General features: G+C 39.4%; 1 protein-coding gene across 2 annotated transcripts in view; it reads right to left on the reverse strand.

The window, feature by feature from the left end:
- Positions 1-26,857, reverse strand: part of LOC121926076 (SEC23 interacting protein) — a 42,498-nt gene that overhangs the window by 12,614 nt on the left and 3,027 nt on the right. Inside the window, exons 2-17 of one of the 2 annotated variants that reach the window (XM_042458691.1) lie at positions 24,926-25,461; positions 23,637-23,838; positions 20,994-21,187; positions 19,891-19,980; positions 18,161-18,281; positions 17,698-17,787; positions 16,353-16,494; positions 13,239-13,447; positions 13,009-13,130; positions 12,127-12,297; positions 10,573-10,668; positions 9,391-9,606; positions 7,670-7,825; positions 6,259-6,361; positions 4,457-4,642; positions 3,202-3,361 (exon numbers count right to left, since the gene is read on the reverse strand). In XM_042458691.1, coding sequence (XP_042314625.1) covers positions 3,202-3,361; positions 4,457-4,642; positions 6,259-6,361; positions 7,670-7,825; positions 9,391-9,606; positions 10,573-10,668; positions 12,127-12,297; positions 13,009-13,130; positions 13,239-13,447; positions 16,353-16,494; positions 17,698-17,787; positions 18,161-18,281; positions 19,891-19,980; positions 20,994-21,187; positions 23,637-23,838; positions 24,926-25,461 — 2,794 coding nt within the window. Of the gene's footprint in view, positions 1-3,201; positions 3,362-3,484; positions 3,903-4,456; positions 4,643-6,258; positions 6,362-7,669; positions 7,826-9,390; positions 9,607-10,572; positions 10,669-12,126; positions 12,298-13,008; positions 13,131-13,238; positions 13,448-16,352; positions 16,495-17,697; positions 17,788-18,160; positions 18,282-19,890; positions 19,981-20,993; positions 21,188-23,636; positions 23,839-24,925; positions 25,462-26,857 lie in introns of those variants that run through there. The other variant, XM_042458692.1, reaches the window with a different exon arrangement.

Consider the following 26,857-nt stretch of genomic DNA (forward strand, 5'->3'; position numbering starts at 1 on the left):
TTAGGCCAGTGGAGGCTTTTTTCCCCCTTGAAACAGCAGGCTGTTAAGGGGGGGGGGGGGGGGGCTCTAAGGCCAAAGACAGCCCAGGAAGGTTCCAAGACATAAAGGCCCCTATGTTCCCTCAATGGTGATGGGGGAGGGGGGTTTGCAGGGGGTTGGCCCTCTGAGGTCTCTTGGGGAGCTATTGTGGTCCCCTGGCCTTCCACAATTGCTCACGCTGGGTTTCAATGGTGTATAGACCAAACTGGTGCTCATTTAATTCGCCTTCCAGACTGTCTTGATTTATAAGAGAACCCCTTACAGCAAGTGGGGGGGGGGTTATGAGTAGTCACCTGAATTCATTAAAATTTGTCCTATTCATTTTGACATCTTGTCTGTAAATCAGCCAGATATACATCCTGATAGTCTCAACTTAACTAGTGTGCTACAAACATATGTCTAGTGACAGAGCAGTGATGCCTATCACTGAGTTTGTACACTTTACTGTTACTGTGTTCCTAAGGTTTTTAAACAGATGGATGGCCATCTGTTGGGGGTGCTTTGATTCTGTATTCCTGCATAGCAGGGAGTTGGACTAGATGACCCTTGTGGTCTCTTCCAACTCTATGATTCTATGAATCTTTTTCTTTTAATTTATCTGTGGTTAGTTCGTTAACAAATAATCACCAGTTTTACAAGATAGAACAGAGAATGGATTTTAAATCCATTAACCATTCAGTTAGATGTATCTGCCAGGATCCTAATGTCCCTGTTATTTAAAACTAAGTAGAGCCAGCATAGTGTGGAAGTTAGAGTACGGGACTCTGAAGCCTAAGGTTCAAATCCCCATTCGACCACTGAAACCTAATGTGTGATCTTGAGCAAGTCGCATTCTCTCAGTCTCAGAGGAAGGCAAAGGGAACCCTCCTCTGAGCAAATCTTGCCAAGAAAAGAGTAACCATACATTGCAAATGACTTGAAGGAGCACAACATGTACAAAGCCTAAGAACACAACACATTTTCTGCTCAAAGTCTTATAATCTTGTAGAGACCTATAATCTCTCATGGAAGAACAGAAAAAGTGCAAGATAAACTTTAGTAGTATTTGACCTTATACCTCCAGATACAAAAAATCCTATAAAAATTATTTCTCAGTAGAAAAATATGTCATTCTACTATTGTTACTGTTGTGTGCCTTTAAGTTGTTCCCAACTCATGGCAACCCTAAGGCTTGGTTTTCGTGGCAAGAATTGTTCAGAGGAGGTTTCCCATTGCCTTCACATGAGGCTAGAAGCATGTGACTTACCCAAGGCCAACCAGTGGGGTTCATGCCCAAGCTGGGAATTAAAACCTGATCTCCAGAGTCGTAGCCCAACACTCAAACCACTATGGCATGCTTGCTCATTATTCTATTACTTCAAGGATAAGGGGTGGATATGCTTAAAGAGTCAATCATTTAGCCCTAGCCTACTTTTAATATCAGAAAGTACTTTCAAGAATACTGATTTCATAACTTATTCTTTTCTCTCTCAATCTTTCTCTCTCTCAAAACATATTTTGAAAAAAACTCAAGTATGCCATCTTATGGTGAACAATATACAGCTATAGTTCAGTATGGACCAAGTAAACTGGATTGGAGCATCAGGTTCATAGAAAAAACATATGGAGAACAACCTGGGCAACTTATTTTCTTGTAACGAGACAATTCAAAATACACAACCCAAATTTTGAACTTAAAATAACTTTCGGTAGTCTACATCTATTGTTTTTATTGACAAGCTAAAAGTATCCATATTTGATGCTTCTTAGAAAAATACTCCATCCAACCCACCTACATATAACTTACAAATCGATATATCCCATGCAACAAGATAAATTTGTTTCTCCCTGAGAAAGCTATTCAGAAGAAAGCTTCATTTGAAGATTAGGCACAGCTCTTGCACACTAAAGACTTTCAGCAAAATATTAGCACAGTCACAGACTCCAATTCCTTGCATTATTCACTAAAGCCCGGCACAGACGGCCCTTTGCGGCGCACCCATGACGTGCTAGGGTTGCTCAAGGGTGGGGCGTGCACACACCCCGCAACCCTAGCACGTCATGGGCGCGCCACAGTTGTGCAGCACCATACAGATGGGGTGCGTAATGATGACATCGCACCATCTCTGGCGCTTTGCAGCATTGCCACAAAAAGGAGCCACTTCTGGGCAGTCCTTTTTTGCTGCGCAGCAGCGCTGCACCTATATTACACTGTTGCTAATACCCTAATCTTGCAGGCTGCAAGAAGCTTATCTGGACTCCAACACTTGGTACTTTAGGTTTTCTGCTTGACAACTCTGTACTAGGAGACAATCCCTTAAACTGGTGGAGCCACATAAATGGTTTGCATCAATATCCATAACACTGGACTGTTGCAAGGACTCTTGCACAGAACCTATGAACTTTCTGCCATTTACATGAAGAAACCCCAGGTCAGAATAAGAAGTGACAGATAAAAATATTACCTTACCAAGTAGAGAGAGAATCCCATTTTGAATGACGAAAAGTGGCTGCAACTGATGAGCTTTTACACATTCAAAATGTGTTTCATTATGTAAATGTGTACATAACGCTATGAAATGGCTTGAATCCTTTGGTGAATTATGCTTGCTTAACTTCCATGCATTTTATCCTCAGTCATTCAGATTGACAGAAAGAAGATTCTTTGTGATCATCATCTAGAAAAGAAGGCTTCTGGGTTCAAGCAGCCTGTTTCTCCAACACTGCAGCCTGTTTCTACAACACTTCATGGGGCTGGGAATTCTGAATGTCCTGGCAAAGGTGACCTACAAAAATTCTCATGCTTGCAAGGACCTCTACTCCACACCCCATGCTGGCATTGGAAAAGCAGGATGTTTGAAGCCAGCAGCACGCTTTTCCAAACAGCCATGAAGATTCTGCCTCTTTGTCCTCACAGTGCTGTGCCTGTGGCTTTTTTTGTAATTGGTGGTGTAATTATGATGACACAAGAGCTTGGCCTACTGTTATTAACACTGCTTCTTAATGTAAAAGGTAAAATGAAAATGATTTTTTTTATCCTGCTTCTTAATATAAAAGGTAAAATGCAACTGAAATTTTTTAATGAGTCCATGTAAGACCAGGAAACGAACAGCTAAAATATATATTAGTAAGTATATATTAGATCACAAGAGTTTGTATCAAATATCAGGAAAAAATGCTTACCAATAGCACAAATGACTCTGCAAAGCAAACAGGTATTCATTAAAACTTTCTATGGGCTTTTCTTGAAGAACATAATCAATACGACGGCCACCATTTAGCAAACCAACTTTTATATTCAAGTCTTCATCTTTTGAAAGATCTGGACTCTCAACCATCTTTTCTGCAACAGATGAAAGAAAGTGAGAATAAGAAGTAATCAGTTCTTGATTCTGCATTTCTTCTCTGCTTACTACAACTACAGTATCACTATATTATGCAACAAATAAAGGAATGCCTTTATTGCCCCCCCCCCCCCCGCCACAATAAAAGGAATCCCCATAGCCAAATCCACATTAAACTGCAGGACTTCTACCTGATACTCGAAGGGCCCAGAATATGTGTTTCCCAAACAGAGGTCCCTTATACTATTTGCCAAACCACTCTTGAAAGCAGATGTGGTAAGACATGCTGTGATTTGTTGTTCAACAGCCTAAATTCAACAGACAGACTCAACTATAGAAGACCCACTAAATCAATTACATTGCTTTAGTACTTACATAAGTGTAGAAATATCACTAATTAAATAGGTGTACTCTAATTTGGTCTCTAATTGAGACCATCAACTGGATTTGAGGCAAAGATAAAAGTTTGATTTCCACAGCGCATTCCAGGTATAGGTCTTTGGACCTTGCCAACAGAAGTACATTATTTTGACAGAAAACCTTTTGGTAGATCATAAAATCAAAGAAAACAATCGTAAGCGATATGCAATGACAGACAAGATGAAGCAGGTAAACTTCCTGACATCTTCTGTAAATATTAGTATTCTAGGCACTGGACTCCAATCATTGACAAAGGCCATTCATTTTAATAGAAATACTCCATCATTACATGGTCACATACAGAATTAGCAAGTACATTCTGTTTGACCAGTAAAAGTTCTAAATGATAGAAACAAGAAATATTATACAAAACTCTCCTTCCAACAAAATGTTTGAAGTAAAGGTTTTTTTAAAATAAATAAATAATACTATTTTGTTTGGGAAGATTCAAAGCTAGAATTGAGTCAGAATTGAGAAGTGAGCATCTAAAGTAAGTAAAAAAAAAGCCATGCTTAAGTTCTGAAGGCAAAAATATTTTTAAATTTGTTGTTAGCTGCCTTGAGTCCCTATATCGGGAGAAAGGCAGGATATAAATAAATTAATAATAATAATAATATGAATGCAACACATTTAAGATAAATTACTGAGGAGAATAAGAGCTATGTACCACCAACCTTCTGTCTCATCTTTTTCTTCTTCTTCTTTAATTTGATGAGCCACCTTCTCCAGTTCTTCCTGGAGTTGAGTAGAGGAGGTATGAGCACGTGCAAATTCATTAAGTGTCTGCCAAGCACTTTTCAAAGAACTGATGAAACCCTGTTTCAGGTCTGATCCCATACGAGAGAGAGAATCTTTCAATTCTGAAAAAAGTATAATTCCACAAAAATTATACGGACATATATATTAGTCAAGAGGCACCTGTTTGCTGCATTATGAGCTTTACAGCACATTTAGACAGAAACACAAAAAACTATGAAATTCATGGAGTCACCATAAATCAATAGGCAACTTCAAGGCACATACCCACAGGGCGAGAAAGAGGAAGAGAGAGAGCAAATATCTGTTTAAAAAATAAGCTGTCCTGCCATCTTCAGGAAAAACACAATTTGCAGCATTGTTCTTTATATTCAAAAATCAATGTAAGCATGCTGATTCAGGACAAAAGTTTGAAATACTTTCTCATGCATGAATTCTCAGAAATAGAAACAATCTCATAAACTTTGGTCAGTACTAGATAAAGGTCAGGATATAAAATGACAACTAGTACTTTTAAGAGTGATACGTATTCATGAAAATATTAAGAGATGAAATGCCACTCTGATTTTTCACCTTTTTGTATATATAGCATAATTTAGTTACAGAAACTGTGATGTCCTAGTAATAATCATGAAGACTATATCAATACTAAAAATGTTATCTCCTGTATCATGCACTCACCACCCACAGCAAGGAAACTCAGGTCCTCCTAGTATTTTAGATACCACCCACATAATTTTTTTGTATTCTAGGGAGAAACTCTTCTGTTAAACCAAAGGTTAGAAAGGTGTCCTTGCATGTAAAAATTTCAGTTCATAATACTGAAGTATTATTTGAGTTTGCTTTTGGATGGAACATCTATAACTTTTAATTCCAGGCAGAACTGGACACATTCTGTAGGTACAGGTATTTGATCTATGGTTGTGAAGTCTGTCTTGTTTTGTTTGGAAATTTGGAAGAAAATGGCCCATAGGGAAATCTACACATCATAGGCATGCCCCTAAATAATTAACCCTATAACATTCGACAAGGATGCACAGGCACTGCTAGAGAAAATGTAAGCCTCCCCACTTCCTGGTGATCTGAATTGCACAGAGAGTGGGCAAGCTGTTTCCATGTCAGGACTAAAGCAATTTCCCACTGAGACTGCTACTTCCCTACCTCTATCAGCAACACAGAAAATTGTGGCAGTGTCAAGATCACTGGGAAACCATCAGAATAAAAGCCACATGCTAGCAAAAGCCCCTGAGATCCTTGTTCTGGACCTGTCTCCCTGCAGCCCAGCTAACATCTGATCATGTGAACAGCAGGATTAAAAGAGTACAGCCATCTAAGATTTTGCAGGCAGCATGTAAAGTAGCTAAAGGTTCCTGGGAGCTATAGTAGATGTATTAGATGGTACATGCAGCCACAGCTATAAACATGTATGTAAGGACATATGGTAAGTTTTTACCCACCATATTAAGACATGCAATGGTCCTGAAAATATAATCTCTCCCCAAGACTCAGTGTGCAAAAATTAATAGCTTGGCAGAAATGGTTTAAGAAATATTTTCTGTTTGAGAATGGGAAGTCAAATCATACAAACAGCATAACAAAAATATTCTACTCCAAGCATGCATAATCTTTTTTTCAGTTTCCTCCAATTGTGCATAAAAACTCTGAATACTACTTCTATAATTCTCAAGTAGAAGAAAATATTTGAATACACTTTGTTTACCAAGATGAAGTCTTTTTCTGCCTTTATGATGTGGAATGAGAACAGGTTTTATGTCGAAGTCAGGAATAATCATTGGTTCTAGCCTGTAAGCCACAGGATCAAGCTGGAAAAACAAGAACAGAGAAAATAATAATTGTAATTCTTTATGCCCAATATATACATTCATTGTCTAAAGAACTGCACAACCAAAGGTGCTCTGGTATTTTTCCCTCAACATATGTCACTGAAATATTGCAATCAGGTCTTGGTACTGAAGGGACTCTAAAACAAGGTGTTACAGACAGAGCTGGGGTGGGTGAGCTGCCATTTAAAGGCAACCTTTCTACTGGACATATCCAAGATCTTCTATTAGCTCAAATTATATGTATAACTCTCATATCTGATCTGTCTACAGCTACAGATACACACTGTGGAATGCTCTTACTTCCAATAATTTGCAAATTATTAACATTTCTAATATAGTTAAGAACTAATTACTCAATTTTGCTATAGAACATAATCCCTAATTCAATAGGCCAAGTTCTCATGTAAGTACATCAGTGTTACTCAGGGTTTAGAAAATGCCCTCTGAGGACAATCCCCAGCTTCACGAAGTTCAGTAATGAAAGGAGTCTCATGAGATATGGGAACAGGATTTTTGTATTAACATGTACAACTGGCACACAGTATAATCTCACAAGTACAAGACTCAACTAAAACAAGAATATAAATAATATTGAGTAAATACCATTAAAATCCTAAATTCAGGTTGAAATCACCCCAACTTCCTAGCTGTGACTGAAACTTATAAAAGTTATTTCAACGAACAGCAGTGATGTTAAGTTCCAGTGATTTGCATCATAGAAAGCAAAGTTCTTTCTTGTTCCTGGGAAAAGTACCAAAAATCAATTTTAATCTAACAAGTTGTTTCCCTAAATTTTTGAAAGAACCAGCATGGTGTAATGGTTTTAGCACTGGACTATTACTCTAGGGTTGTTGTTGTTGAGTGCCTTCAAGTAGTTATGGTAACCCTAAGGTGAGCCTATCATGAAGTTTTCTTAGCAGGATTTATTTACCGGTTGAGATCATGTGACTTCCCCAAAGTCACCCAGAGTTTCATGGCTGAGGTGGGAATTGAACTCTGTTCTTCAGAGACATAGTCCAACACTCAAACCACTATGCCACATTAGCTCTCATATGACTCTAGAGCCCAGGGTTTGAATCCCTGATCAGCCATAGAAACCCACTGGATGACCTTGGGTAAGACATCTCTCAGAAAAAGGCAATGGTGAACTTCCTCTGAAGAGATCTGACCATGAAAATCCCCTTAGGGTTACAAAGCTTTTAAAAAAGATGCAGTCAGGAATTAAATGAGTAGCTAATCTGTAGCCCTTCTACTTCAAGAGATTGAAACAATGTATTTGCCACTAACCGGATGATAAATGTTGAAAAATCCCTTGCAGGTGGGAAGTCTGTAATTTTCATCAATTTTTTCCACTCCTCTTACAGTGAGAAATACACCAATTGGGGAACCCAAGGCAAAAAAAATTTCTGGCTCAAAGTCAAGTGAACTGTACACCACAGAGACCTAGAAGCAAAAAAGCAAAAATGTTAGTAACAGTTCCCAGCCAGTCCATTTTAATGCTATTGGTTTTAACTTAAATTGCTTACATGATTTAAATTTAAATAGATATAAATATATTGTGTCCCTGTGATGTGCCGCCCTTATAAGACCCTGCCACTACCATCAAAATGTCTCAAATCAGTCTTATATATTGGCCTTTTCCGAATACATAGCCACTCTACATCACTACGCCACTCCTACCGTAAACCCTTAACTGTGTCTTAAGTAGTGTGCCTACATATTTAAAACAAAGAAATGTTTAAAAACAAGCAATTGTGTGTATTTCTCAATTGTTACCTAACTTTCTAATAAACTTCCTAACATGCCGCAGATTTTAATAAGTTCTATTACTGCTATAGATTTTTGTGGGGGGTTTTTGGGCTCTGTGGCCATGTTCTAGAAGAGTTTCTTCCTGACGTTTTGCCAGAATCTGTGACTGGCATCATCAGAGAATGCTTGCCTGGAAAGGAGTTGGGTATATATATTGTGTGACCTGGGAAGGCAGGAGTGATCTGCATGTGTATTGTTCTGTTGCGAATGGGAGGCCTGCCATCTTCAACGATCTACTGTAACTGCCTCAGTTCATAATCAGTTCTGTTCCTTCTTTCTCAGCTCTTCTATTCTCCAGACTTCTCAGATCTCTATAGCTCATTCTCCATCTGCCACTTTTCCTCTTCTGCATCCTGCCAAACTCCTCCTCCCCCCCCCCCCCCCACACACACAAGTGTCCAATAAAATTTGAGAAGACCAGCATTCCTGGCCCACCCACCCTCAGCTGCACAATGCCCACCAGTCAGCCATGCTGGAATGTTTGCTATTGACCAATAAATGTAACACAATTCAAATAGTCTGCACCCTTACAAATACTGACCAATTAAAGCACAGTGTCGTGTAGTGGTTTGAGCACTAGATTACACGAGGTCGACTTTTAGTCAAATATATATGGTACTCAGCAACACAAGCATATCATGTGAAATACTGTATCTCTTCTGGCAGGCCTACCCAGTCAATTTTAAATCAGGACTTTTCAATTGGTATATTTTAAAGAATGTATTATATGAATGTATTTTATTTTTAACTGCTGGTGTTATGTGTTTTTAATTGTGCTTTGTATTTTAAAATGTTGTATCACATCTTGAGCCTTGAAGAGAGGTGGGAAAAATAAATGTTGTTGTTGTTGTTGTTATTATTATTATGTGACTTTTACATGAAAGATGGGCAATTGTGGGCATCAAGATGTTTTGCTTTACAAATTCCTTACTTTCTCACTATCGGCTATGATGGGTCATCATCATCATCATCATCATCATCATCATCATCATGGGTAGGGCTGATGAGAACACCACAAACATATGGAGAACCAGGATGCCTACACCTGTTCTACACTATTCACTGGAACAATAGCCTTTCCCTTACCCTTTGTGTTATCTTGTCATCATTGCATCATTGACTAGGGCAAGGCCAATGTGCAAAAAAATAGGAGCAGTTCTACCAGTTAGCAATAAAGTGGATTGTTTCATGAAACTTACCTGACCAGTACCCACTTCAAAATATTCATAGTCTATATTTGCAGATGAAACTGAAGCTCCAACTGGAAGTTTCTTCTTGGATGGATCTTGAGGTATACCAGTTTCTGAAGATGGAGCAAAACTAGCCACTTTCTTAGTGGTTTGAGCAGCTTTTTCTTGGTTCCGTATCAAGGCATCCATTGCTGCTTTTTTCTCCAGTGCTGCTTTTTTCTGTTCCTATTGAATCAAAAGATGTAAAGACTTGGGAATGAAATCAAATCTATCAAACTTTGCTCTAATGGATTTGTTAAATAATTAGTCTCCACAAATTCAAAGTGCATTTTCTTATTATCCAATTCTCTCTCTCTCATACACACACAAACACACACACACTCATCTTCCAATTATATTTTAGTTCCCACAGCAGCTTATAATCACTTAATAAAGCACAATAATAACTTCAAAACAGTTACCTCAACTTAAAATTGCATACACACTAAAGTGAGTCAAATCTACTGAGAGCTTGGGCATACAACTTAATTTTCAACAGGCGCCTAAAGAAAAGCAAAGTTAAGGTGCCTGAGAAAAATCACTAAGGAGTCAATCCTACAACATTGCTTTGGTCCCAAAGATTTCCTTCAAAGCCACACTTCTCCCTTCAGAACATGGAGGCACTTAATATACAAATAAGGTTCACAAGGAACAAACAGTTCTTCAAAAACCCTGGTCCCAAATCATTTAGCACTTGACTGTTCCCAACAAGCATTCTGAATGGTTTTCACAAATAACTTGCACTGTTGGTAGGAAAGGACATGAGATTTAGTTTTACTCTTTCAGGACTGTTGAAAAACACAACATGCCAATCTCTAGTAAGTAGGATAAGGGACTTCAATGATAGTCCCAATCACTTCCGATTGTGCTAGTTTGCCTTTGCAACACTGAAGAAACCAAACAAAAGTGTTTCCATTACAGATAACTGGGCTACATATAAAAAGTTTCTATTAGAAGCTAAAACCTTGATATAATCTATAGCAACTTGGGAGAAAGTTGTTCTTCTTTAAGATAGGAAAAACAAATGCAGGAAAAACAAAAGAAGTGTTGGAATGTCTGTCTTGCATTCCTCTCAGCTATTCTGAGACAATGAAATCTTATTGCCTGAAACAGATTTATAGAGATAAGTCTGATTTGCAAAACAGTCCCTACCTGTTTGGCTGCTCTGTCTTTCACAAAGTTCGCAATTTTCTTTCGTGGCCCAAGAGGTATTCCCATTTCCTTCAGGTCATCAATTGTACACATCAGCTTTGAAAAACAGAATGAAGAACATAACATTATAATATTATTGTCTCTTTAAAGTGACAGAGATAATTTCTTCCTACTTCCATACTTTTACAATATAATGCCTAGTAAAATACAAAGTGTACCAGAATAATCTAGTGTAACTAAACCTAAATGTGTGTAATTGATCACACCATATTATTACCACATTAATATTTGCCTCTATTTACTTCCCCTGAGGATATTTCTAGCTTGTAAGCCCCAATAAAGCACTGTACTTTGCACACCTCTATACAGAGGATTAAAGATAAGTACTAAATTCAGACAGGTGAACAAGGAAAGTCTCAGCATTAAGACCACTTGAGAAGAATGCTATATAACATCACCTTCATCTTGAGATGAATCTCCCTATAGAGCTACTGAATAGTTCTTGGAAGAGTGTGACCAGAGGAAAATCTGGCAGTTCGATAACCTTAGTACAGGATACTGCATTTATGCACACCTTGCTCATAGATCTTCATTTCAGATATTGTCCAAAGACCCTTGGGGATTCTCAAAGAGACAGAGACACTCATGCACTGTGGGATCATGTAGGCTACTCTGTATTCCATTGCCAAGGCAGGCAGAAATCCTCCACATGAGGAGGGTTCCTGGTCCAATTGGGATCTGCCCTTGTATGGAAATGTTCTAAATGCAATCCTGTGTTAATCTAGAAGCTTCATCCAGACCATCACATTGAAATAAATCCCAGAATATTCAGTCAGACAAAGCCACTGGCATGAAAGATTTACTGATAATTAATGGGTGCAGAACATATTTCATAGGAAAGACATCCCTGTAGAAGACCCTAATCCATGTAGAGACCACCATTTCTTGAAGTTCATATAGACTCTTGAGCCTGAGGAGAAGCCAAACATGCAGGTGAATGCAGGGAGTTACATAGGATGCCCAAATAGCTAGACAAAGGAAGATCTTATGCATATAAATAGATACAGGAAGATCTCCCCACCCAGTCCCTCATGCCAAAATGTGAGACAGTGGAAGTCCACTGAATTCCAAAGGAAAACATATGATCTTATATCCTGAAATGCTGCTCCAGAGTACATGTGTTATGTTGACTATTCTATATGTAACATAACTCGTACATCCATTTCATCTTGGACCATACCATTCTAGGATATGTCCATGTAATCATGATAATTTATTTTCTGATAACTTGCCATATCTACCACAAAGCCTCTCATGCATTCTCTGAGACAAAAAAAAGGAGGAGCATACATATGCATACCCACACTTGTCTGTATGGGTTCTGCACTTCACTCCTGTCAAGATGTAGTCTCATGTTTCTATTATCAAACATCTGATTTTTTAAAAAACCCATACCCTTAAGTACTTCCATCTCAACTTTAGATTCTCAACATGAAATCAACATGCAGTATTAACTTGCTGTGCCTTAATGCTGATTTAAACTGTTTGCTATACCAGAGATTCTGCATCAATCTTCTCCTTTTCAAATGTGCTTATATACTCAGATAAGCTAAGCATTTCCAGAGTTCTCTGCAAGGTTGGAATGTCATCTTCCATAGCATGATCACCACATTCATCATTTGAAAGAGATGGCACAGTACCAGCAGAATTAGAATCCAACGTCATCTTCAAAGAAAGAAAAACTACATTAGCATAAAACGTAATTCATAAAAATATATGAGAGTGCATGTAGCTCATCTTACTAAATAATCAGCTACTTCACATTTTGGTCATAGCTCAACATTCAAATGCAACAGCGTGAGAGTATGAACTTTAGTACTAATGTCAATCCACCATAGTAAAAAGCGATACTACAGCTATAGACCATATCCTTTGCACCCAGAGGATTGCAAGTTCAGGCCCTTGTATCTGAGATGTGGTGTTACAGGAAGCCCAACCAACCACATCAGATGCAGACTCTGTTCATTGTTCATCATCCTCAGATAGAAATTCTGGTATCTGGAACACAGGTCTGCTAAAATGAGGAGGAAAATGGGAGTGCCATGAGGAGATACTTCCATCCATCTACTATACCCATATAACTTCAGCTTATAAGCATGACTGTGTGAGAAAAATGCTCTCCCATGTTTGTAATTCACCCTTGAGTTAATAAAAATGTGTGGGGGGGGGGGGGTCAGAGGTGTGCCCCCCCCCCCCCCCCCACACACACACACTTAGAATGGAATGGAATGGAACGGAATAAGGCAACATTTCAAGAATGAAGGTGATGCAAACTTAACTGGCTGCATATTTCTAATACCTGAAGAATGTTCAAAGGTCTTGAATAATCATTACAATCATAATTGTTTTATGGAAACTGCTTACTAAAACAAATACCTGAGGTTCATTCTCAGCCACATCCATCAAAACACCATTGGCAGCAACAGGAGTCACAGAATTAACCACAGAACCCAACCAATCTTTTTGGTTGGACAGAATGTCAAATAATACTAAAGAACCTGGAGAGACAAAACAAGTTTTTATAGGATGACCTTTATTTCCTGCATGCAAATCATGGTAGAGTAGCAGCTAATCATTTTATTCTTGTTTGAAAATCATAGAATTACCTAAACTATGACCAGCAACAGAGATTCCTCCTTTAAAGTCAGGGTTTCTGCTCATGAAAAGTGCATACAGACGGTTCATCTCCAATCCTACTTTATCCACAATTGTTTGACAGTAGGTGGGGCTATTGTAAAACAAAATATCAAGTAGAGTCTCATTGGTGAAGTGACGCAGTCGTCCAATAGTTGGCAATGTTATTTTTTTTATATTCCTGAAAAAATAAAAATAAAAGAATAGATTTTGGGAGTGTATAATTTTAATACTCTTTGCTAGAAGAGGATTCTAGTAATAATTAAGGATTGCCACGGGTGTTTTCATAGATAACTTTTCAAGTTTTCAAAGTAACTCCAGCCTGCTGAAATATAAAGATATCTTCCTCAAGACCTCTATACCTAACTGGTTGTTTAAATACCTGACTGCTGACACCAACCCACTTCCTGGTACACTTTAAGAAGCCCTCTTCAGTCTGTACAGCAGGTATAATAAAGGCCCGTTACAAATGGGCCAGAAAGTAGCGCGGAGCAGGAAGGAGCTCCGTTTTGGAGCTCCTTCCTGGTTTGGTCCGCTGGACGAAGCCTTCACACGGCTGCGCCCAGCGGACCAAGCAGCCCCTTTCTCCTCCTCCCCGCCGCCGTGGGGTGACCTTGGGGCTTGAAGCCCCAAGGACACCCCTTTCCAGGCTGCGGGAAAGGGGCCTTTTGCCGCTTTCCCGCAGCCTGAAAAGCAGCGGATCGGGGCCTCACCGGCTGCCGCTTTGAATGCTGAGGCCTCGATAACACGGGGAAAGGGGCGGGTGCAGCCCACCCCAAACGGGCGGTCTGTAACCCGCCAAAGAGTACTTAAAGAGAATCAAATCTTCATCCAATACATTTATTACTGTGTACTTTCAAGTCGTTTCTGACTTATGGAGACCCTAAGGCAAACCCATCATGGGGTTTCTGGGGCTAAGAGTGTGTGACTTGCCCAACATCACCCAGTGGGTTTCCATGGCTGAGCAGTAAAAGTGAACCCTAAACTCCACAGTCGTCCAACGCTCAAACCACTACACCACACTGGCTGTCAATACATACTCCATTTTGCATTTTTTAAAATTTTGTATTATATTTATACCCTGCTCTTTAGAAATGCTCTCAGATTGTTACTTAGTCAGTTCCCTGCCCTTGGGCTTACAATCTAAAAAGACATGACACAAGAGGAAGGCGATCAAGTCCAGTGGTTCTTCTCTCCCTCTGAGGCCAGAGCCATGGCAGATACATTGGAGGGAGGGCCCTTCTTCTGTCTCTGGGCTAGGCCTGGTAGCTGTGCCTGCCCCTTGTCTCCCTATCAGGTTAGGGTCATGGCATGGACATATTATGTGCAGCGCATGCGTATGACACATACCCATAGGATATACAGTATAACAAGTAAGCTTCCCATAATTTTAGGTATATACGAATGCATTATGAGTATTATAAAAGGCTGCTTTAATCAAACCCACCTCAGCATAACTCTCAGATAAAGTCATTATTATCTTCTTTTTCATAAGGAACAAAGAATGAATTGCCCCAGAGCAACCAATTAATACAGCAGTAATACAGCATTCTACAGAGGCAGTTGTATGTATTCACAGGACTACACAGGGTATATTCAAATAAGATAAAAACCATGGACCAACATGACAGAATGAACTGCTTTACGTATCAGGAAAGAGCCAGAATGGTTAGTGGTTTGAGTGTTGGACTACAACTCTGATGATCAGAGTTCGAATCCCCATTTGGCATAGAAACCTACAGGGTGACCTTGAGCAAGTCACATTCTCTAAGCCTTAGAAGAAAGCAAACGCAAACACTTTCTGAACAAATCTTGCCAAGAAACCCCCGTGATAGGTTCACCTTAGGATCCCCATAAATCAGAAACAACTTGAAGGCACACAACAGAAAGTATCAGGAATATATGTTCTTCCTTACCTGTCCTGAAGCATGGACATAATGAAATCAGAAAATTTATTAACTACAGTAACTTTTAATTAACCACATTAACATTATATACAGTCCTAAACTGTACTTTGCTGAATCAAAATAGCTTCATAACTACATTCATCTGCTCCAGTTTACTGAATTCAGACAAAACAAGATGTATGTAGAGAGATCTTGTAGCACCTTTGAGACTAACTGAAAGAAAGAAGTTGGCAGCATGATCTTTCATAGACTTAAGTCTACTTCCTCGAGGAACACATGCATCTGAAGAAGTTGACTTAAGTCTACAAAAGCTCATGCTGCCAACTTTTTTATTTCAGTTAGTCTCAAAGGTGCTACAAGATTTCTCTACATACTGATTCTACAGACTATGGCGCATTACAGACCGCTTAGAAGGGGCAGTCTCGCGCCACTGCTGGTTGCTGCGTCCGGGAACCGCAGCATCCAAACTGCGCGGTTCCCGGACGCAGCAAAGAAGAAGCGCCGCAATGGCGCTTCTTCTTCCGCCCCGGATGAGACGCCGCGAGGCGCTACTCGCGCACTCACAGCGTCACATCCAGTGTGCAACGTGCGGATGCTATGCATCCAGCACATAAAGGTGGTGGTGCCCATGTGTATAGGGCGCCGCCATCTTTATGACCTCATCACATGCTAGGGGTGAGGCCGGTGTGGACGCTAGGTCCTCGGCCAACCCCTAGCACGTGATGGGGGCGCCAGAAGAGCCCGCCTGTAATGGGCCTAAAACAGCTATATATTTGAAAACAAGATGTAGTTAATCAAAAAACGAAAGTGAAGCTTTTCAAATCCACCCAATCATTCTTAAGACAATTAGTTTAAGATCACTTCCAAACAATATCATGTAAAGTAATTTATATTTTCTTTAACTCAATGAAACCAGAAGATGTAACAGCAGCAATCAGCAAATCAGATTGTGATAACTCATTCATAGGGTGCAATAAACATTTAGGAAGCTCTAAGTTAATGTTAGTAGTACTGTATTATCAAAAATTTGCAGTCGCCACAGGTCATTTACAATTTCATTTGTTCAGGTCTTGAACAGTGACCAATTTTCAAGTCATAAGCCAACACTGCTGAAGTATATTAGACATGGTTTGGACAAGAGTGGCATTTAGTGCAATAATTTTAAAATGAGACACCTACCTATCCACCCCTGTTGCATCTCCATGCAAAGCGCTATGCCAATGAACAGGCAAGAACTCAGTCCTATTCATTTTATGCTCCTCCAATGACTTCCTGAAATGTGTCTGCAACAGTTTCAGTGACACTGTCCGAAAATCATCCACTTTACAAGGGGACAAAATTAGGAGAAAATAGCATTAACTGAACAAATTTAAAACTTCTATGTTTTCTCAAGTATGGGCCGGTACAGACCAGCACAATACGGCAGCTTCATGGCGGCATGGTGTTCAGATGGTATATGCTGCCACACCGCCAGGAAGCCATATGGCTGACTGCATGCGCGCTGGCTTCACAGCGCTGTGGCAACATGGCATTTAGACACAGCGTCCCGACATAGCGCCACAAAACCCTGGCAGGACAGGAAAAGCCACCACAAAAAAGAACGGCGATTTGTTGCTTCTTTTTTGCGGTAGCAAAACACCAGAGTGGGTTGTGGCATGTGGTTGCCATGGCACCCACCAGGCTCTTTTTGGGCCGGTCTGTTTTGGCCCTAAATTTGCCATGACTTGTCAATCCATACTCCATACAAATATATAGATTTGTATGAGTACAACATAAACCAGAAACCTTCCAATCAGTAGCTCTTAAATCTTCTTTAGATTATGTACACTTGTCAGAATTGGCCAAACAGTATAGATCTCATTCATAGGAAAATATGTTTTAACATGATTTTCAAAGTAACAGAAAGGAAATGGAGGAAAAAATGTGTCCACTTCAGAGACTCCCTAAAGCATGTAGGTTAATAATGCCTGTTTTGCATTTATTCAACCATATTTTGGTTTTTAAAAATCACAGAACGTTTTGGAGTGCTGCCCATTAAAAAATAAATAAATAGAAAGCTGGGAAAATGTTTCAGAAGCAGTTCCCTTTTACATTACATCTTCATTCTTCCTGACTACTGGGACAGTCACTGCTTTTTTGTATAAAGTAACTTCAAAAGTAGTTTCTGTGTTTTCTCTCAGTGACAGTTTATTAATTTATAGATCTAGAACTCACCCCCTGTGAAAATATTCCTCCCTTGCTCCTCCCACCAACATTAATTTTCAATTCAGACTGAAAACTGCCTTTCTGTTACACAACTCTGTGGGAGTAATATACTTCTATGTGACATCTAATACAACAGTCTTGCCTAAAAACCTGTGCGTGCATGACAATATACCACTACAGACTAGAGTAATAAACAATGATGTATCTTATCAGCTGTATATAAAGATTTGAGAGACGTAAATCAGAATGCAAAGAAATAAATAATTAAATCCACAAATTCTCCAACTGCCCCTTCACCACCCCATGTTCAAAAACTTACCACATTCAACTATGCTTCTGAATCGGAGATCACAGACAGGGCCAATCCCATGGACCATAAATACCAAGTGGTCAATTTGAGAACCTTCACCTGTAAGAATAACAAATGTTAGTATACCCTCATACAGCCACTAAATCAACATTTATTTTTACACAATATCTGTTTGTCTATTTTTTATTTTCCTAAACTCTTAGGCTTTTTTGTATCTGCTTTACGGGTCTTCTGGGAAAGAAAGGCAGCTTCTCAATTTGACATATATAAATAAGAAAAACATGAAAAGACCATTAGGTCTCACAGAATCGTTTTCCAACTCACTATAGAAAGAGACAGATCAAAGTGTTTTACACTGATTGAAACATGAACAAGTTAAGGATATACTCTTATCTATGAAGACATATGAAAAGAATGGGGAAATAAAGAAAGAGGTATGGAGGGCCTTTGTAACAAATCCTAGTCCACTCACCATTTGGAATTTCCTCATGATCATCATCAATCCCGCGTTTCACCACTCTTGGTCTGGTCTGACCATCTTGTGTGGTACCCCATTCATCTGGTATAGCAGAAGGCTGGAACTGAACTATAACCTGCAAAGTTAATATGTGACAACACAACACATTTATATGTATTTTAATTTAAAGGTACACAACATGTAATACATTATCATCTAAGCTGTATAAAGGGAACATAATGAAGACTGCAACCCTATGAATATTTGTATAGAACAGTGGTCCTCAAACTGTGCTCTATAAAGAATGTTGGACTTCAGCTCCCAGAATCCCAGATTACTGGCCAACATGGCTGAGACTTCTGGGAGCTGAAGTTCAAAATCTTTTAAAGGGCACAGTTTGGAGACCACTGATGTAGTTTCATACAATACAAACAAAATTCCAAGTACAGTAAAAGAGGCAGTTTTCCTTGGCACATAACTTGAACCAAATCACTTTGGAAATTGTAACCAAAAAAACTGTTTAAAGTTTGTGTTGATAAATATTTCAATGACATTCAATTCTATAGTTTAGAAACTAAAATTGCGATGCTGGTGAAAATGTATTCATTCAATCAAGGTTCCATCAAAAGTAAAAAATCTGAGAGAAAGGAAGAATTCTCCACTGAAATGTTCCTTCTACTTAAAGGAAAATATATGATCTCTATGCAGAATATATGTGGAGTACAGAGAATGCATGAACTACTGATTTAATGTCTCCTACACTGCAATTCTGTGGTTTCCCAGACAGCATCCCAGGGGGCTATAGGATTTATGCAATTGTGGTCTGAAAGGTTGGATGGAAGTGCCTGTCCTCTGAGACCATCTGACTTTCCATTTTCCATCCCTGTTTTTGAGGAATCCTCTATAGCTTGTCTGTACCCAGTGTTGCAGAGGAAGGAAAACATGCAGGCATGCTGGAGGGTGGGTGGGGTGGATTTAAAAAACTGACCATTTTTCTAGTCCTCAGACAAACATACAACCCAGCTGGAATCAATACCAGTTCTGGATCTCATGCAAATTAATTCTGCCCCACCATTGGTTACAATGAAATCAGGGACTGGAAACAAAAATGGCCCTGTAAGCCAGATGTCCTCTTGAGAACTAATTCTGAAGTCAAAATATAAGGGTCAGACCACTCCCTTGAAGTCTCACTCCCTTCACATTATCTGACCCATTGTCTCTACATGGATAGTGCTTGCAGGAGTACCACCTTCACTTGACTTTGTCATCCCAATCAACATAGCGAGCAATGGACAAAATGACACAGATGGAGCAACTATTCAATGTACTACATTTCATGAAGAGCAAAGATTATGTGGCCAATGTGTAAAGGAATTATGCCTAAGTCCCAAGCCATCTTCACTCCTTTTGCATCTCCTTCAGTCAGCAAACAGGAGTAGCCCTGTTTGAGGGCATGTGGTTAAAAAGAAAAAGTTGCTAGGAAGGGGGGGGGGGGGGGACTGAAAAAACTGCTGCTCCTGTCTCATTTCCACACTGCCAGCATGTGTGCTACTCATCTCAGAGACTCTGACATGAGAGCTCTTGAAGAGAAAGTTTAGGATTGCCCTGTTCACTTCCAAATAGAAAGCACTTGTGGTGCTCATTTCAGGATCAAAACTAGATGGCTTGTGAACAAGTTGTGTTGAGTTTGACACATCCCTGAATCCAACCATGCAACACTATGTTTCAATCAGAATCCTCATTACCTTAGGATTATGCATAACAATAGTTTCGCCACCCGGAAATTCCAGTCGTCGATGCCACTGATTTGTGGTAACAGCTTTCTTATATTCTGCCTGCAAAAGAAAGTGAGTTAAAGCAATCAAATTTTAAGCACAATACTATTATATCAAAACAGAATTCTCAATTACTAACAAGCTCAAAATATTTTCCCACCAAGCCTCAGCTGTTCTAACTGCGATCTTTCTGCTGGATCCTTGGATCACCACATACCAACATAATAATGTTCTATTTTCAGCAGGCATGATGGAAGTGTGGCCTGTATGCAGCCCCTGCACTCTTACTTCTTCAGCCCACAAAGCCCATCTACAACACCCCTCATTTAAAAAAAAAATAAACACTGATTTTAAGATGATTTATGCCTGAAAACATCCCCAAATGCTCAAATGCCCTGCTAATGCAATTTACTTTACTCACACCAGGAACCTCCTCTTCCCATAATATAAAAAGACTGAAATCAGGCAAAAAAGTGAATGAGAAGTGACACGATGTCAATTCTGATGCATTTGGACATATTGGTTCATCTCACAGGGGAAAGAGAATACCCCCACTCCTTGTACAATTGCCCACTACAATTTAGAGTTAATGACATTACATGTGTATTTTGGAGCCACTATGGCATAGTGGTTTGAGTGCTGGACTATGTTTCTGAAGATCAGGGTTTGAATCCCCATTCAGCCATGGAAATCCACTGGGTGACCTTGGGCAAGTCACACACTCTTAATCTCAGAAAACTCCATAGGTCTGCCATAATTTCGAAATGACTTAAAGACACACAACAACAACAAAATGTGTTTTAAAGAAATGAGCAAATAACCAGGGGCATGTACATGATCACTAATGTGAACACAATGAGCATGTTAGACACTAAATTATTTATTTAACACTTTCTAAAATGTTAGCACCAGTAATTTTTGTCACTGCTACACTGGGCAATTGGTTCTCAGGTCTTGTCACATATGGCCACTAGCTCACAGTGTGGTATTTTGCATCTTTATTTAAAGCTCTAATCTTTAGTGAGTTGCCATCCAACATTATTTTATTATTCTATCTGAGTAAGAAAACTCACCTCCAGCTTTTCACTGAAATCCTCCGTATAAGGAACAAACCTGCTGTCATTGTCTCCTTTATAAAACCAAGTACATCGTCTCACTTCAGAATGCTCTTCTTCCCAATACACAGCTTTCCTTACTCGGTCATAGAGATAAACATCATAACGACCTCCATCAGTACTCAAGACCACATTCTCTGGATCAGGTTGCACTAGAAATATAGTTATTTTGTTATTTTGGTAAAATGCCTTTTCCTCTTCCAAATAATTTACATATGAGACAGGAGTGAAAAGTACCTTATTTTTCAAGTTTAATAGTGAAATTTTGACGATGAACAAATACTACTTATTGGGGAAAAGGGCATTCTGGTAACATTTCCGGACTAACTATTGCATGTCTCATTCCCCAGTAGTTCCACTTTGTTCACTGGTGGTGATCAAAATGCAGCCTATGTGAAATATACTAGCATCCTCACAGAAGAATTCCGATCAGTTTCAATTGGTACGTACTCTAAAGCAGGGGTAGGCAATCTTTTTGAGCCAGGGGCCGGGTTGCTGTCCCTCAGACAACTGGGGGGGGGGGGGGGCGCCGAAGCCAAAAAATAAATAATTATTTTTTTTTAAAAAAAAATTAAATAATAAATAAACCAGGACAAATGTAGGGCAAATTTTCAAATGGAGGACACTTTTTTTAAAAAAAAAAATGGAGAACACGCGAAAAAATTTGCTGATTTAAAAAAATGTTAATATAAATGCAAGTTTCTGAGGCTTCTATAGACAATTTCCCCCCCTGCCCGCCGCTTCCCCCCCCTTGCCCACCTCCTCCTGATAGGCCAAAGGCCCCACGCCCTCACACGAGAGGCCAAAGGCTCCGGCGGCAATCGGCAGCAGGACCGGGCTGGGGCTGGTCCCAAGGCCTTGCTGGGCCGCATCCGGCCCGTAGGTTGCCTACCCCTGCTCTAAAGAGTGGAGTCTGTAGGAAAGGACAGCACCAAAAGTACCAGGAAATGAACAGTACAGGAAAGTTCAGTAGATACCAAACAGAAGGAAGAGGAGACAGGAAAAATAACATGAAAACTAGAAAAAGAAAGTGACTTGTGGGCTTGTTTTCTCTTTGTAATGCTTTTAACAAGTACTCAACAAAAAAAAAAATAAATTATAACAGGTCAGTGTTCATTGTTTATGTCATATAAAATTGCATTTTAAGTAAAATGTATTCCAGTGCAACCACTTCTTATTTAATTTATCTCTCCTTCTGTACCAATAATCATTCACAAGTAAGGGGCAGCACAGACAGGCAGCTAGAAACTGTCTCTGTAAGCCCCGCGTCTGTGCTGCAGCATCCGCACGAGCAGCACAGACGTGCTCTCCAAAAGAGGCATCATAAATGCTGTGACGCAACCCTATGACACCTCTTCCGCCCAGAAGCGTGTGGGCGTTCGGGTAACCTTACTTCACAAGGCTGCGCCCCATGTGGATGGGACTGCAGCCTTGTGACATAAGCACAGCAATATTAGAGCTCAGCGCATATGGACGCTGAGCAGCATCAAGCCCTAATATCGCTGCTAATGGCTCATGTGTACCAGGCCTATTTCTCCCTTAAAAACCATTATGATGTTTCACTTAATATCATGTTCTGTATTACAACTGTCAGAAATACCCTGCATGAGATATTATACATGTGTTTCTACTTAATCTTCCTATACCACTAGGAAGACATTGACATTTATCTTCATTTAATGACAAATCAATTCTCAAAGTTATTCCAATCAATATTTTGTATGTATGTGGTGGGACAACCTGCTCTGCTCTTCTTTAGTCTCTTGGCCAGCAAGCTGTATGTTTATTTATCTAGACAAAAGGTGTAAACAAAAATGAAACAAAATTGTGTATGAAATAGAAATGTGAAGAACCAGGGAGAAAACAGCAGGGAGAGGGGTGCCTGTCCGTCACTTACCACCCCTTCTAATTCATGACAATAACATACAGGGCGCCATCCACTGCTTGTGATGAGAATACGCCATTGAAAAATTTATTATTTTTAATGCTCAATTAAACTTAATGTCTAAATATGCTGCTAACATAGACCTTAAAATGTGAACATATCAAAGTGTCTCTGTCCAAACACTTCAATTTTATTATAAAATGTATGGCTTCTGTTTTTAGTTTTTCCTCCCTTTTCAGAAAGCAAAAACTACAATTTATGCATGTAGCCTACAGTACAGCAATTTACAGCTCTTTTTAGAACAGAGTATTCTCATAATTTTGCTTTTACAGCCTCAAGGTTTTTATATTACATAAATATGCCAACTAATAGCATTTTATCTGCTACCTGCTTTAGGAAAGAAATATGTTATGACTAAAGTAGTAAAATAAGTTCAAGTTTGACATGAATATTTGAAATTTTCCCTATTTCTATCCCCCACTCACCTGCCACCCCGCCAAAGAACACAATTCCCCAACACCACTGCTTCAAAATTTCCAGAAATTTAACATGCTTACTGAGAAACCAAAATTAGAAATTTGTAAGCCACGTTTGTCTCTGAAAGACTGATCTGTCAGCTACCACACTCCCATTAAAAAAATACCAAACTGTTATATGTTCAAAGCCAAAGGGCAATAACAGAAAAAAGATGATGCAAAGGCATTCCCAAATCTTACCAGAATTATAAACTTCCTCTAGAGCTGCAGAATCTAGAAGACTGAATGGCATCCAGAGCTCCTTGTTTTCTACCTCCTTGCAATAAAACCAATGGGGCTGAACTGGTTCATACTGGTTTTGCAAAAAGATGGGAGGTGCTTTCACCAATGCACCTGCTGGCATGGAGGCCTGAGGTGACATTGCTGACTGTGGTGAAGATAACTGAAAATAAAACAAATTAAATGTTTACAGAGATTTCCTTAAAGATTTACGGTACTCTTTTTAATTCCTCACTAGGACATCCACAAAATCTATTTGCCCTCCGGACCATAATGGTCATATACATTAGTATACAGGTTGAGTCTCCCTTATCCAAAATGCTTGGGACCAGAAATATTTTGGATTCCAGAATTCTTTTTGATTTTGGAATATCTATATTTGCTATACATAATTAAGGAGATATTTTAGAGATGGGACACAAGTTTAAACACAAAATTCATTTATGTTTCATATAAACCCTATACACGCAGCCTGAAAGTATTTTTATACAATATTTTAAAAAATAATTTTGTGCATGAAACAAAGCTTGTGCGTATTATGTACCCTAGAAAGCAAAAGTGTCACTATCTCAGCCACACATGAAAAATGTTTTGTTTTCTGGAATGTTTCAGAATTCAGAATTCCGGATAAGGGAGACTCAGCTTATAATACATTTCTTCAAGTAACTTCTAGAATCAAATCTTAGGTCTAACAAGATGGTTCTGGTTTCCTTTATTCCATATCCTTGATCACTAAATATATCCAAGCTAAATTGGTTTAGGATTTGTAGACATCTACACTTGAGCCCTACATCACAATTCTACTCTATGTAAGTTTTCAAAGTTAGCAAGAACTTGAGCCCTGCAATCACAATTAGTCTCAGAATTTTGAGGGCACTGATCCATTGATAATTGTAAACTGGTCCACTGATCACTCAATTAATGAAATTTTGGCATTCACTAAGGCAGTTATGAATGCATAACCTAGTTATGCATTCATGACCGATTTCTATTCAAGCTAGCTATGTATCCCTCAGTTTGGGGAATATGTATACTGTGAAAATCTCACAGTAGTCACTCACCACCAGCAGCAGCAGCTGCAATCATAGCTGACTGATGTTCCCATCCCTCTCATGCAAGCAACCCTGACTACCACGATAGGCTGGAGCATACACTTAACATAGGAGTAAATATATTGTATCCATTAATTCTTTCTAAACTGTTTATTCACCCCTTTCAGTTTCCAAAAAGTTAAAAGAAAAAATTCATACTGGTGGCAGTGGCCCTGGAGGAGTTGGGAACATTTGGACAGGTGGTACAGGTGATGATGGCTGTACACTCTGGGTCGGTGGCTGACTCTGCTGGAGCTGTGGGGGAGTGATATAAGGATTGGCTCTACTGCTCAAAGTAGTATGACGATATGGGTTGTAGCCTTGCTGTGGCGTGCCATGCGGAGTTGAAAAGCCAGTTGGTGGGGGTCCACTCTGTTGGGGTGCTTGGTACGAACTAATTCCTTGTAGTGAAGTCGGTGGCGTGTTAAGAGACTGTGATTTGGAAAAAGCTGTTGAGAAAGCACTTGGCCCATCCTGTGATCCAGGCAGAAGTGGAAGAGAAACTGAAGGCTTAGAGAAAACAGACGTCCCAGTTTGTGGTGGGGATGTCATTCCTAAGGGGGGCTGCCCAATGCTTCCAAAGGGATCGCTACTGCTAGGAACTTGGGAGAAATAACTGAATGTTGGTGGGGGATTTGGAGTTGCAGAAGTCTGGCCCAGGAAGCTATCTTCTTCACCAACATCAGGGGCATCATCTGCAACACAGAACATGTTGATTAAAATACAAGTAAGCTTACACAAATTTGTTCTCTTCACTACTGCTTTTAGTGAGTTAAGCTTATGAAGAGATGGTATCTTCCCTTATGTCCCATCCTGATTCCTGAGAGTAACTCAGAAAAACATTTTAAACATATTTAGCCATAATGTAAAGCAGACCCATTGATTCAACATAATTTACATAAAAGTGGGCTTACCAAGTTGGCATTGATTCAGTGGGTTTATTTTTGTGTGGGACTAACAACTAGATTTAGGCTTCTGGATTACAATAGTACAGAGAGAAGCAACCTCAGAACTTCCTTTCCACTGATATTTAAAAAGGACGAGACTCAGAATTTCTTAGAGGGTAGATTTTTATTTGTATACATGTTTACTGATTAGAACTAAGTAGGTTTGTTTTCTGCATTTTAAAATTTTGTTCATGTTTTTATACGTACGCACATGCACACCTAAACCCATGGGGGAGAGAGTCCATGAAGAAGCAGGTGTTTTATATTACCTTTATTTGTTAATTCTGAAACAGTAAAGTTTACATATTTGTACAAGAATCTGAACACATCCAAGTGTCATAAAAGCTGGACATATGAAGAATTCAAGCTTATCACACACAAACCAGTGTTGCCACATGTTGTACAATCATTTTCACTTGCAGCAGATCCATGGTGTGCTTAGTGTGGTGTCCAAACCTGGCAAGAACTGGCACTCTGGCTTGTTTCTGTCCATTACAACAGACCATAGCTTTTTTTCTCCTATCTAAGTGGGGTGAGACAAGTTAAAAGGATAGTTTGGAATTAATTTGGACATCACACTAAACAAGTGTCACATCCAAAGAGTCACATTTTTAACTGTTCACAATGGAAGCAGAAATAATTGTGCAGCATGCACCAAACATGCCAGGATTCCCATTCTGCCATGCAAACTCAACCTTTGTGTCAAGCACCCTCAGGCTACTCTTGGGCAATAAACTCCAATACTATACTCTGGCAGCAATAGCCCAAGGTCTTTCTCAAGGAGTGACTGAAGTATGTCATGAGCCTTTAAAAATTCCTAGAAAAGCGTTCTCCAAAAATGCTGTTCCTAGAAAAGCCAATGAACAAGCCAGTTGAATCCCCAGAAAAGCTGTATTATCTCTTTTATCTTATGTTATTGGCGTTCACTGAAATTCAGGTATTACACCTTCTTTTGACCTCTCAGAGCTCCTTTCTGTCAGAGCTAAAGGATGAAAAGAGTTGACAGAAATGAAAGTCAGTTTATGTTAGGTAGTATTAAGTTTCTGGAGGAAAGTAGTGTATTTGTTGTGTGCCTTCAAGTCATTTCCGACTTAAGATGACCTATCATGGGGTTTTCTTGGCATGATTTGTTTGGAGGAGGTTG

This window comes from Sceloporus undulatus, chromosome 3 (genome assembly GCF_019175285.1).
Source record: "Sceloporus undulatus isolate JIND9_A2432 ecotype Alabama chromosome 3, SceUnd_v1.1, whole genome shotgun sequence".
NCBI lineage: Eukaryota > Metazoa > Chordata > Lepidosauria > Squamata > Phrynosomatidae > Sceloporus > Sceloporus undulatus.